Below are 13039 nucleotides of genomic sequence, written 5' to 3'. Positions count from 1 at the left end.
ATAAGAAGACACACATGTTATAACTTGACAGTGAGCATGAGGTGTATGAATACATCATGTGTGTCTGGTGTATAAGCAACACCCGTGTTATAACTTGACAGTGAGCATGAGGTATATGAATACACCATGTGTGTCTGGTGTATAAGAAGACACACATGTTATGACTCGACAGTGAGCATGAAGTGTATGAATACACCATGTGTGTCTGGTGTATAAGAAACACCCATGTTATAACTTGACAGTGAGCATGAGGTATATGAATACACCATGTGTGTTTGGTGTACAGAAAGAAACCCACGTTATAACTCGACAGTGAGCATGAGGTATATAAACTTCAACTAATATACAACTAATAAATTTTGTTTTCCCCCATTTTCTGTATTATTAAACACATTTAAAAACAGTTATACCAACAACATATGCAATTCAAGCAAAGTTTCTGGAAAAATTTAGCAAACTTTTTATCATTTTTAAAAACTGTACACAGAAAAAAAGTTTCCACAGAAAAATTAATCTGGTTCTTTCATGTTTTGACTCAGATTACAAACGAATGAGCGTATCAGCATGGTACAATGTTGTACCAATGTTACAAGTGCTTGTGAAACAACGGGTGAAATATTAATTGGTGAAAACAATATTTACTTTGTTGGAGATGCTGCTATCACAGATCCATCTCATACACAGGTAAGGAAACATTTTTTAAAATGGAAAAAAAATTTTTTTTTAATTTTTTTATAAGTGTTAAAATGTGTTGTATTTGGTTAAAACTTGTATTTTTTTCATAAAAATATTTGCTAAATTTCACTTTTAAAATCTTCTAAAATTTAATAAACGGGGTAGATGGTAAAGAAAGAACATTTAAAGAATTAAATAACCGTATTTTCACAACTACCATAGACCGTTGTTAATTGTTTAAAATACGATCAGGATATTTGGATATTATGTGCTAAAAGTGTCCTGTATTTCCCCACCCTACTAAAACAATTTTTGCCAGTTTTGCGAAAAATGTAAAAAAAATGTTTGTGTTTCAGGCAATTTTTGGCGAGAGAGAGGTTCTATCTTTATCGTGGCAACATCGTGACATCGTGGAATACCACAAACGATGGTGGCAGTTGCGTGACACGGCACTCGAGATGTTTCTAATGAACGGGAAGACGTATTTGCTTGCTTTTAACACTGCATTGGTAAACATTATATTAAATAAATGAATGTGTGAAACTTAATTTATCCTCACGTGGCCTGTGGACATGTATTTTCTGTTTTATACACCTCGTGCCAGCTTACAAGTTGTATGCTACTTTCTGGTCAATTTATTTTTCTGTATGGCTGACAATATCACAACCCATAGGTGACCACTGGGTTGTTATACTGTAAGACCTTGTCCAAATTGTCAGCTTTACAAAAACAGTGAATTTTTTGTCACAAAAAAAAACATTTTTTTGAAAATATTCAAAGCATAAATTTCACACTTGTTAATATTTTTTACACACAAAAATCCAAAAATATTTTAGGAAAGAGATTTAATTGAGGAAGAATTGAACAAACTAAACCCCCCAAACCTCTCTCCCACTGAAGACGTCCCCACGCTTACAAAATCCTGGTGCTCCGGAAAAATAAATAATTTTGAATATTTGACTAAACTAAATAAAGCGGCGGGTCGATCGTTTAACGATTTAATGCAATACCCGGTCATGCCATTCGTTTTATCGGACTACACAAGTCAGATTTTGGATTTAGAAAACCCCGGTGTTTTTAGGTAAGATAATGTTATTTTTGCTACATAAAGTTGGCTGTACACAGTATCCGGCTTGCGAATTCGCTTGCGAAGTCGTATGCAAACCCATTACCGAGTTCCGCATGCGGCAGCGAAATCCGGATAAGACAAACAAAACGGACGAAATCCGGATACTGTGTACAGCCACCTTAAATTGCTTTTTAGTACATTGTTTTGTTTATTTATGTATCTTAAAAAAATTTAAAAGAAATTAAAAGATTTTTCGAAGAAAAATATGAAATATATATAGTGGGGTAGGGGAAGATGAGACACCGTTAGCACATAATATCCAAACATTCTAATCGTGTTTATAAACAATTGACAATGATCTATGAGAGTCGTAAAGATACGATTTTATAATTATTTGAATGTTCTTTGTTTACTACTAAATGGGACAAGAAAATAAAAAAGGTGTCCCATCTTCTCCCACCCTACTATACGAAAACAAAAAAAAATTCTCTCCCAAAATAAAATGTTTTTACTACATTAAAATAAACTAACCTCACTATGATATGTTTTTTAAACATTTTTTAACAATTTTTCCAGAAAACTCGAAAAACCGATATCTGTACAAGACTCAAGCAGGGAGCAACACTTTCAGGAAAGGTATAAATTCCTGGAAGATGATTATAAGAATTGTTCGGAGGATGAAAGGGAATTAAAAACTCCTCCTTTTCATTATGGATCACATTACTCAAACAGGTATAATGAAATTTTTAATTTTTTTTTTTTTTTTTTTTTTGGAAAAATTAAACATATTCTGTAAGCATTTTGTGTATATAGGCAAAGAAATACCAAATAAAACCCAAATAAGTGTTTTTTGTTCATAAAATAATACTTTATCTCGACAGTTATTAAAAAAAAAAACTGAAGTAAACAAAACTAAATTAATAAAAAAGAAAATTAAAAAGTAAAAACAATAAAATACCTGAAAAAAATTACTAAAATATTAAAAAAATATACAAACTCACTATCTCACTCTAGTGGAACCGTTCTCCACTTCCTGGTCCGTCTTCCCCCGTTTACGCAAATGTTCCTGGAATACCAAGATTCCTCGTTCGATATTCCCGACCGCACTTTCCACTCGATGGCGACAACGTACCGTCTTTCCTCGTTCGCTTCAACCACCGATGTTAAAGAACTAATCCCAGAATTTTTCTTTTTTCCGGAGTTTCTGTGCAACTTGGAAGGTAGGTGTAAAAGTTTTTGAACCATTTTTATATTTTTTTTCGATTTGGTATTTCATTGCATTTATGTTTAAATTTTTTTTATAATTTTTTAATTTTTTTTTTAAATTGTTTGTTTTGGTATCGTACTTTTTATATAGTAGGGTGAGGAAGATGGTACACTTTTTCATTCTATTTTCTCGTCTCTTTTAGTATTAAACAAAGAACATTCAAAGATTTATAAAACCGTATCCTTACTACTCCCATAGACCCTTGTTAACTGTTTAAAACTTGATCAGAATATTTAGATATTATGTGCTAAAGGTGTCCCATGTCCCTCCTATATAAAGTTACATTAAACTTAAAATCTCAATGCAAAATTTCTACTTACCATTAAATCGTTGGTACAATGTATTTTTTACATTTTCATAAAAGTTAATTTTAGGTTTTGATTTTGGTCTGCGTCAATGTGGTGTCCGCGTCAATCATGTTACGTTACCTCTATGGTGTAGAGAGGACCCTCGATTGTTTGTGCTTATACATAGACAAGTAAGTACTATATACGAAAAAAACAGAATTTAATTTAAAATTCGAAAAACTAAAATTAAAAAAATAAATATTTTTTTGCACTTACTTTTGTAAAGTAACAGCCTAACAAAATTTGTGTTATATAACAGGCACTTGAAAGTGATTACATAACAGCACATCTCCATTTTTGGATAGACCTTGTTTTTGGATACAAACAAACTGGTCAAGCTGCGTTGGATTCTGTCAATGTTTTTCACCCTGCAGTAAGTAAAAACATTTTTTTAATTTTTAAGTATTTTTTAGGAAAATATTTAATAAAAAAATAGTTTTACATGTGTTTAAAAAAGGTATGTTAAAAAAATTATGTCTATTTTTAAAATGGGGTTAAAAAAAATTGTCCAACATTTTTTAAAACTTTTTTTTAGACATACTTCGAAATTAACATATCTTTTTAAAAAAACGTTTTAAAAAATGGTTCCAAAAAAATTTGCTCTAACTTTTTTAGACATACTTTAAAATAAACATATGTTCTAATTCTTCTCTAAAAAAAACTTTAAAAAAATGGTCTCTCAAAAAAATGTCCCAACTTTTTTTTAAACATACTTTGAGATGGACATATCTACTCTAAAAAAAACTTTTAAAAAATAGTCTTCAAAAAAATAGTTTTTCTACTTTAATTTAGACATACTTTGGGATAAACATATCTTACTTAGAAAATCTTTCGTAAAATGGTCCCAAAATGTTTTTAAAACTTTGTTTTAGACATACTTTGGGATGGACATATCTTTCTTAAAATAACTTTTGTAAAATGGTCCCAAAATGTTTTCAAAACTTTGTTTTAGACTTACTTTGGGATGGACATATCTTCCGTAGAAGACCCAGTGAAACGTACAGCGCTTGAAACGATGGTTAAAACTTACGGACAAACCCCGAAAATGTTGTTTACGAGCCCCCACCCCCCTCGCTATGTGTTTGGTGATGTCACAATCAACCCGACAACATTATCTGCGAATACTGGAAATAGTGAGTGTGTTTTAGTAATTTTATTCACTTTTTTTTGTTTACATAGTCATACTAATGGAAAATGGGCTAGTATTTTACATTTGTGTATTTTTTGGATAAAAACTTTGTTTGTGTTAATTTTTTGTTTGTTGTTTAAACATAACTTTTTTATTCTTGTGGTTTAAATCAATTCAAAGATATTTTTTAATAAATACTTTTGTTTGTTGTTTTAAATTAATAGGACTTTTTAGTCTTGTTTTTTAAGCTAATTTTATCTTCTTTTTTTCAATAATAATTTTTTTGTATAGAACTAAAAAATGATTGTAAAATATTAAATTTAATTTCATAAAAATTTTTTGCTCCACAGAGAACGCTAGTGGTGGTTTCAACTTCACGGGCGACATGCTTCAGTCGTCGTTCTTTGATACTTTACGTGGCACACAGGATAACAGAGTAATTAAAAGACCAAAGAATTCAAAGGTACAACTGAAAAAAAAAACTTTTAAAAAAAAAATTATTTCTTTTTACTAAACATTTTTTATCTTTTTTGCAAAAAAAAATTGTCCCAAAAAAATTTTTTTTTTATAAAACAAATTTTTTTTTTCAGCTACCTCGTCCATTGCCCTCGGTCAAAGGGTTAATGTGGGGTGAATATGTTGGGTCACCATCTGCCCCCGAACCCACTGTATTTCTCCACAAATTAGTCACTGGTCCAATCGGTAGCCTCGTGTCTCTACAAACAAATGACGTTTGTGCTCTCGCTCCAAAAATGAGTCTTCTCGTAGTTTACACACGAGATAAAACTGCTCGCGCGGATTCTGCTACAAAACAAATTGATATTAACTGGTCTGCGCTTGTTACGTACGATAAACCAGACAAGTAAGTTTTTTCCTTTTTTTTTGTTTTTAAAAAAAAAACATTTTTTCTGTTTTTTTTTACTGGGTATTTAAAATACTGGTAAAATTTAATTTTTTGACATGATTTTTAATAATTAAATTTTATTGTAATAATAGTTTTTTATGTTATGTACTGAGTCTGTTATAGGTTTTTCATTCTAAAACCAGTTTCCACTATTCCAGTATAATCCGGTTGAAACTGAAACACAACACACCAGGTGTTAACATAGCAAGGTTCAACGCTGATTCCGCAGTCACATGTTGTGTTACTGCACCCGATTCGCGAGCCATTATTTTCGGAACAAAATCCGGGGAGATAAAAGCACACAGATGTAACCCAATGCCTGATAAGGTAATATTAACTTATAGTAGGGTGGGGGGAAATGGGACAACTTCAGCATGTGATATTTAAATATCTTGACCAGGTTTTAAACGATTAACAAGGTCTATGGAAGCCGTGATGATACGGTTTTATAATTTTCTGAATGTTTTTTGTTTACTATCAAATGGGGTGAGAAAATTATATGAAAAGTTGTCCCATCTTTTCCTACATTTTCGCCAAATTATCTACCATACATAAAAAAAACAAAAAATAAAAACCGAAAAAGCAATCACTTACAAAGTTACAGGTAACTTGTAAATGGGCACGAGGTGTATGAAACAGAACATTCGTGTTATTAAAACTGACGTTGCCCTTCCCGCGCGAGGCTAAATAACTTCCATCCATTTATTCAATATATTTTAACACAGGCGTGCGACCTTGAAATTCTGCCCTCTGTCGCCTTACACTGCCATTCTTCAAAAATCACATGTCTCTCCGTGTGTGGGACGTATCGCATATTCGTGTCTGGGTCGCAGGACGGGACCGCGGTCATATGGGATTTAGACGCTCTCTCCTACGTCAGGTCGCTAACTGGGCACGCTAGTGACGTCACAGCGCTGACGATCAGCCGGACATCAGGAGATATTTGTACAGTTTGCGATTCAGGTAAAATTTGCCAATTTTTAGTACTTGCAATTTAAAGAACTAAATTATATGAAAAATGTTTTTTATTCTGTAATTTATTTTCTGCCATGTTTTCACAGTTTACGATTTAGGTAAAATTTTCTGCCATTTTTATTAATTGCAATTACAAAAACTAAGTTAAATGAAAAATGTTTTTTATTTAGCTATTTTATTTTCTGCCATTTTTTCACAAATTGCAATAAAGTTTTATAATAATTAAATGCAAGATGTACATACAGGTTCATTTATTCTAAATCTACAGTTACATGTTATAGTAAGGCGGGGGAAGATGGGACACCCTTTTATTTTATTTTCTCGTCCCATTAGGTAGTAAACAAAGAACACTCAAATAATCATAAAACTATATCCTCACGACTTCCAATAGATTGTTGTCAATTGTTTAAAACAGGATCAGGTTATTTTGATATTATGTGCTAAAGGTGTCCCTTCCCCCACCCTACTATACAAAAGTGCCCAAACAACGACGCATGTTATATAACAGGTAACGACAACGGCAGCCACATTCGTCTATGGACTATCAACGGTAGCCTGGTCGCCGCGCAAGATTGTAAGCTTCGTGTACGCTGCGTTGCGTTCAGTTCAGCTCCAGAAGGCACTTCAGTAAACGTATTAGCTGGAGGATTGGAAAATGGGACGGTTCGTCTGTGGTCGTCGTGGGATCTTGCGCACGTACGTGATGTTACGACTCAGAGCGTTCATAACCCGATCGTGAGGTGAGAATTTAACTTATTTGTCAACGCGTGGCTGGCAATGTTGTTATAACACGGGTGTTCTGTTTCATACACCTCGTGCCTGCTTATGAGTTACCACATATGTAATTTATTTATTCTCGCATGGCATGGCATGGCAATGACAATCATCAAGAGATTGTATTTAATAAAATTTAATATATTTAATCCTTTTTTTCTTTTTTTTTTAGTATTGCCTTCACACATAACAGCATGGTGCTCTATGCTGCCACCGAGCGGGGTTTCTTGGTAGGGTGGTGTAGGAAGGATAAAGAAAGAGAGAAACAACCTCTCCTCATCACTTTTCTCGACTCAAAAGCTCCTCCTCTCACGTGACAAACCCAGTGAAGCATGGCGAGATAAAAAAAATGGCGCAAAAAAGACACTTTTGCGTTTCGCTTAAATAGGTCTCAGGCTTTATCTGTTTTCAGTTATTTACTAGTTCAAGCATTCTGCCGTTGACCGGCAACTTTTCAATGGACGCTCTGCCGCTGATTATTTATCAACTGTCGGTAATTTTAAAATTTCGTTTTTTATACCCATCGCGTTTTTTTCCTTTTACTTCTCATATACATATTGCTCGTTTTACAAATCGATTTTTTGCAAGTTAAGTTCTCACTGCAATTGCCTGGAGAAATACACCGTTTAGTATTCGTTAGAAAAACGATAACTGTAAATTACAAATTTTGTGAAATTTTACCACAAGTGTACTAAGGTGGGGAAGATGGGACACCTTTTCGTTCTATTTTCTTATCTTATTTGGTAGTAAACAAATGACATTCAAAGAATTATAAAACCATATCCTCACGACTTCCATAGACCGTTGTTAGATGTTTAAAACACGGTCAGGATATTTGGATATTATGAACTAAAGATCCCATCTTCCCCAACCCTACTATATTGATAGTTGCCATTTTAAAACGGCACTAAAAACCTGACGAAACATTAGTACAACGTTCATTATTAACTGCAATAACGGTTCAACATTTAACGGTAATTTTTTGCTTTTCTTTTTTGTAGAAAGTTCTCTGCACATATTTTGTTACTACTTTCCCAGTTATTGTCTTGCCTTGGTGATTTTAATGACATTCGCCTTTGATTGTGCAATACCCAAGATAGCATAATACAATGATACAAAGTTTGCTGTCCGGTTGTCGCTTTTTTTCTGGTCTTCAAGTTTCGTAAATTAAAAACATGTGATTTCGACCCTTCAGAAATTTCTCTGCAATTGGGGGGAAACTATTCACTTATAAAAGGATAGGCCTTTAACAGCTTTTAAAAACCGTGGGAGGCTGTAAGAAAATAATGATATAGTATGATGGGGGAAGATGGGACACCTTTTCATTCTATTTTCTCGTACATTTTGGTAGCAAACAAAAAAACATTCAAGGAATTTTAAAACCTTGTCTTCGCGACTTTCATAGACCATTGTTAATTGTTTAAAATACGATCAGGATATTTAGATATTATGTGCTAAAGGTGTCCCATCTCCCCCCACCCCACTATATGTTTTATTATCAAACCTGTAGTTTGGCTTATTATTAATTTTGATATTAATATAGTTCTGTTATTCGATATAGTAGCGTGGGGGCAGACGGGACACCTTTGGCTTTTGCACATATTATGCTGTTCATATTTTAAACTACCAACAGTGGGAGTCGTAAGAATGCGTTTTTTTATAATTCTTTAAATGTTCTTTGTTTGCCACCAAATGGGATAAGAAAATTGAATGACATTGTGTCCCATTTCCCCCACCCTACTATATAAATGGTTACACAACCAAACCGAATTGCGCATCGTAACCATTAAGTTTCATTCTGTAACATGTTTACCAATAATATTTAATCAAACACAGCCATAATGAATAGCTATAGCCAAATAAAGTTTTACTTTTTGAACTAAATGCGCAACAAACGAGACCTCATCTTTTCTAAATGCCTTTTTCTCCCGTCCGATTTTGTTTGTTGTTTTTGGATGAATTGCCTCAAACGGACGGAAACCTCCGTCGAGCAAGGAGGTAGAATATGGTACTGTGGTCATTTGGTGTGTTTTGTACGTTCTATACTCAATGTAAATTAAATTACGGTCGAAATACGTCTACATGTGCGCCAAGTTCTGTGTTATATTTGCGCTATTGTGATTATGTTTTTAATTTTGAATCAGTGTTATTTTTCTACGGTAATGGTTAAAAATGGTTTAAGTCTGTTTGGATAAAACTAGAGCGACAATAAACTAATATAGAACAGTCAGTGTGTATAGACACAGTCGTAGAGACTTTTTAATCTGTACACTCTACGAAGTGAATGATATTATAACACTGGTTTCTTGTAGTATATTCTACTACGTTCAGTAATTTCAGCAGCTGAAAAAACCTTTTTTTAGATGAAGTCACAGGTTTTATAATTTAAAATTGTTTTTTCTCGATTTATTTCAAGTTGGTGTTCTGATTCTACCAAGAAGATATTTTATTTTTGCAAAGAAAAAGTTGACTTGTATATGGATATTTAATATTTACTTCCAAAATGCGGAAAAAGGAAATCACTGCTTTATGTTTTCTACTTGGTAATTCAAATTGTTTTTATAATTTTTTAACACAATATGTTTTCATGCACTTATGCGTTGTTGCTATTTTTACTATGCAAATAATTTGTAGACATTAAGTTTACTCTGTCTGTACAAAAACATTGAGTTAACCTACTCTTTTCTAAATGTTTACACTGCTGTAATTTTGCAAAGCTGTAAAAAATGAAAAGTCTTCATTTTTCTTTTATTTAGAACCATTCATTCTTTAACAAAGTACAATACTAAAAATTAAAGCATTTTTTTATTATTTTTAGTTTTCATTCTTTCTGGGTGCCACACTGTTTCATTAATAACCATTCTTTAATACATTACACTAGTTATTCTCGAAAAATTTTTAACATATTTTATTCTTTTTATTACATGCAGTTTTTTATACCATTGGGGACACCACTTTTTCATTGATAGCCATTCTTTATTACATTACACTACTCATTCTTTGAAAAATACAGCATCTTTTTATTTCGTGCAGTTTTTATACTTTCTGGGTGCAACACTTTCCAATTCAAGCCTCGTCCGCGGTCACAGGATGCAACTAATGATAGAAATGCAGTCCTAAGGTGTGGAATACTGGGTCCTGAAGCTAGCAATTACAGAATATCATGGATAATGAATGCAGCTGCTATTATCAACAATGAAAGAAGGTTACCAATATAAATTTGCTTCTAATCTTTGATTTGGGCTATTTTTTCTGGGTCAATCAAATTGTCAATTAATATGCTATTTTTTTTTAAATTCAATATTAAACTAAAACAGATTTTAACCATAAACTGCTACATTTCTAATATAGCCTCTTATGCTTAATTTCTTTTAACTATATTTCTATTCTATGACTGCACGGTCTGCGGCCGTTACATGCTATGGGACCTGTGTGCTATGGGACCTGTATGTTAACCAATTAATTATTTTTAACAACTTAGACTAAAATTTTATTCTTTATTAAGTAGCTTAGATTATAAAATTTATTTATTTTTCTTTTCACCCATCACCCTTAAAAAATAATCACTCATAAGTAACATACATGGTAACTCGTAAGCTGGCACGAGTGTATGAACACCTCATACACCTGTGTTATAACGACTGTCGTTTTTTCATTCATTATATTACGCAGATACCAAAATGGTAACAACTTATATTTCCGTCCAATAAATAAAGAGGAGGACAGTGGAAAGTTTCAGTGTGTTGCAACAAATAAGAATAACTCACTTCATGAGGAAATATCAGATCCTGCTCAGTTTAACATAAAATGTAAGTAGACTGATCCTTTTTGAAAATTAGAGGTTATAATATATGTATATATATATATATATTTGAAAATTTTGTGTTTTTTTTAGTTTTTGTTTGAAAAATGCTTAAACATTTAATTGCTGGTATGTGTTGTGTTCTGCAAAACGTGTTTCAATTTTGTTGATTTGATATGAACCAATATAAATATATAATATATAAATGCATTCTGGGTTCAGTGTACATACAGTACTATTTAATGTAAATTTTTCAGTTTTTTTTGTGCCACAGACAAAGCATTCACTAATTTAGTGAGTTATTTTACACTCAAGTTGCTATGAAATTAGTTTGCAAGGTTGACAAAGAGCGTAAGGTAAAAACGAAGACCTTAACCTTATCAAGGATAAAAAGTGGTGATAGGCACAACAAATAAGTCAACTTTTACAGTTTTTGATCAGTTGTGTAAGGTTAAGGTATTCATAAACAGTTTAAGTTTTCCTGTGACACTTGATTGTATCTTCTTTGAAATAACGGGAAGTACTTAAGCTGTTTGGGGAAGCAATTAAATATTGGTATCACTGCTCAAGTATTTATCAAATAACAGCTTAATCAGCAGCAAAATTTGTACAAAGTTGAAGGTATTTAGTATTTACAGTTTTTGAATAGATTACAAAAAGAAAAAGAGTTTTAGAAATTGTATAACTGGAATTTGAAGTAATTGTAAAGCTAGTTTTTGATAATGAATTTTTAAATTGTCATTTTGCTTTTCAGACTTTACATTCGTTAGTTAGTTATGCAACTTAGGTAAGCACAAAGCAATCAGCAAGACCAGGAGACCAAACTAAGACAGCTAAATCTGTTCCACCCCTCTTATCTTTTGAGTCAGTGCCCTCACAAGTATGGCCCAAAGCGCTGGCGCCATAGACAAGAGGTCCTCAGAAATAAATCAGATTTAGTTTATTTCCTCAGCGCTAAAAGATTTAGCGTTTTTGTAGAAAAAATTATTGTTGAAATTTAGAATATTTGTAAAAATGTATACTGTCTCTGCGACGCAGACTGACCTATACCTATAACCCGTTTTTAAAGCCATATTTTCGTGTTGGCAGAGGTTTTTTAACATTGATTTAACTCTGCGTTAAAACTCGTATCCGATCCAATAGTTTGCGGTAAATTCGTTGAAGACAAACGGTCGTCGTGTGTACAGTCGTCAAGCAATACTGTGTTCGTTAGCTTATTGTACTCGCAAAGCTTGTACTTCGTACTGTACAAACGAATAGCTCGAGTAATATTTTACACACGCCAGTAAGGATACATTATACGCAGCAGCAAGGTCATACATTCGTTTCTAAATATACAAGGTCGTATTTTACCGCGACGGTAAGTTATTGTTTTGTATTCCTAAAGAGAATGTATAGTAGGGTGGGGGAAGATGGAAGGCCTTTTCATTCTGTTTTCTCTTCCAGTTTGGTAGTAAACAAAGAACGTTCAAGGAAATATAAAACTGTATCCTCACAACTTCTATAGACAGTTGTTAATTGTTTAAAACGGAACAAGAATGTTTGGAGATTATTTGCTAAATGTGTCCCGTCTTCTCCCACCCTACTATATCTAATTTTAAGTTTGTGTAGAGTGTAAAATAGATGACTACGCTCAAGTCAAAAGAGCAAACATTACAGATTAGACAGTCTAATTTATGGATAGGTTTCCTCTAATGTGGTTTATGAAAACGCGGTCGGCCATACTGGTATCTAGTTTCAGTTATTTATTTAAAGTTTACACATGAATAACGCTTCTAAATTTTAAATGAAGTGGTTTCACCACAACTGCTTCGTGAAGTTTAAGTTCTAGAACACAAATTGACAACGAAATTGCCTAGATTGCGAAAATACGAAAAGCCGAAAATACATCCTGTCGACGAAGTAACCGGTTTGTGTATTTTCCAAACCCGCACGCCCGCTTAGACAGATAAGGTCTATGAGCTAAAACTGTTTGGCATTTTCAGCGACAAGTAATTGGTTATTGGGAAAATAGAACCCGCCTTGCAAAATTTAGGACCGTACTTTTCTGCCTCTCGTGCAATGTCAAGTTGAGGTTATCGTGATAGCTTAATCGAC

The 13039-nt window shown here is 32.9% G+C and overlaps 2 protein-coding genes and 1 long non-coding RNA gene across 3 annotated transcripts in view; 2 read left to right on the top strand and 1 right to left on the bottom strand.

Annotated features, from left to right (window-relative positions):
* Nucleotides 1–8269, top strand: part of LOC101242318 (lysosomal-trafficking regulator-like) — a 43499-nt gene extending 35230 nt beyond the window's left edge. Inside the window, exons 23-36 of the mRNA XM_026836690.1 lie at nt 540–684; nt 1032–1184; nt 1512–1756; nt 2321–2476; nt 2759–2964; nt 3386–3489; nt 3618–3731; nt 4311–4491; nt 4838–4950; nt 5078–5349; nt 5550–5718; nt 6117–6354; nt 6875–7106; nt 7313–8269. Coding sequence (XP_026692491.1) covers nt 540–684; nt 1032–1184; nt 1512–1756; nt 2321–2476; nt 2759–2964; nt 3386–3489; nt 3618–3731; nt 4311–4491; nt 4838–4950; nt 5078–5349; nt 5550–5718; nt 6117–6354; nt 6875–7106; nt 7313–7457 — 2473 coding nt within the window. The 3' untranslated portion in view covers nt 7458–8269. The remainder of the gene's footprint in view (nt 1–539; nt 685–1031; nt 1185–1511; nt 1757–2320; nt 2477–2758; nt 2965–3385; nt 3490–3617; nt 3732–4310; nt 4492–4837; nt 4951–5077; nt 5350–5549; nt 5719–6116; nt 6355–6874; nt 7107–7312) is intronic.
* Nucleotides 1–12368, bottom strand: part of LOC113474681 — a 24555-nt gene extending 12187 nt beyond the window's left edge. The window contains exons 1-2 of the long non-coding RNA XR_003396368.1: nt 11365–12368; nt 9816–9820 (exon numbers count right to left, since the gene is read on the bottom strand). This is a non-coding gene — a long non-coding RNA (uncharacterized LOC113474681). The remainder of the gene's footprint in view (nt 1–9815; nt 9821–11364) is intronic.
* LOC100187091 (inactive tyrosine-protein kinase 7-like) overlaps nt 9502–13039 on the top strand; it is a 28878-nt gene continuing 25340 nt past the window's right edge. The window contains exons 1-3 of the mRNA XM_018814159.2: nt 9502–9683; nt 10174–10345; nt 10813–10949. Of these exons, the coding sequence (XP_018669704.1) occupies nt 9644–9683; nt 10174–10345; nt 10813–10949 (349 nt within the window). The 5' untranslated portion in view covers nt 9502–9643. The remainder of the gene's footprint in view (nt 9684–10173; nt 10346–10812; nt 10950–13039) is intronic.

This window comes from Ciona intestinalis, chromosome 11 (genome assembly GCF_000224145.3).
Source record: "Ciona intestinalis chromosome 11, KH, whole genome shotgun sequence".
In the NCBI taxonomy this organism is placed as follows: domain Eukaryota; kingdom Metazoa; phylum Chordata; class Ascidiacea; order Phlebobranchia; family Cionidae; genus Ciona; species Ciona intestinalis.
The sequence above is the reverse complement of the archived record's forward strand: the minus strand, read 5'-3'. Positions and strand labels throughout refer to the sequence as shown.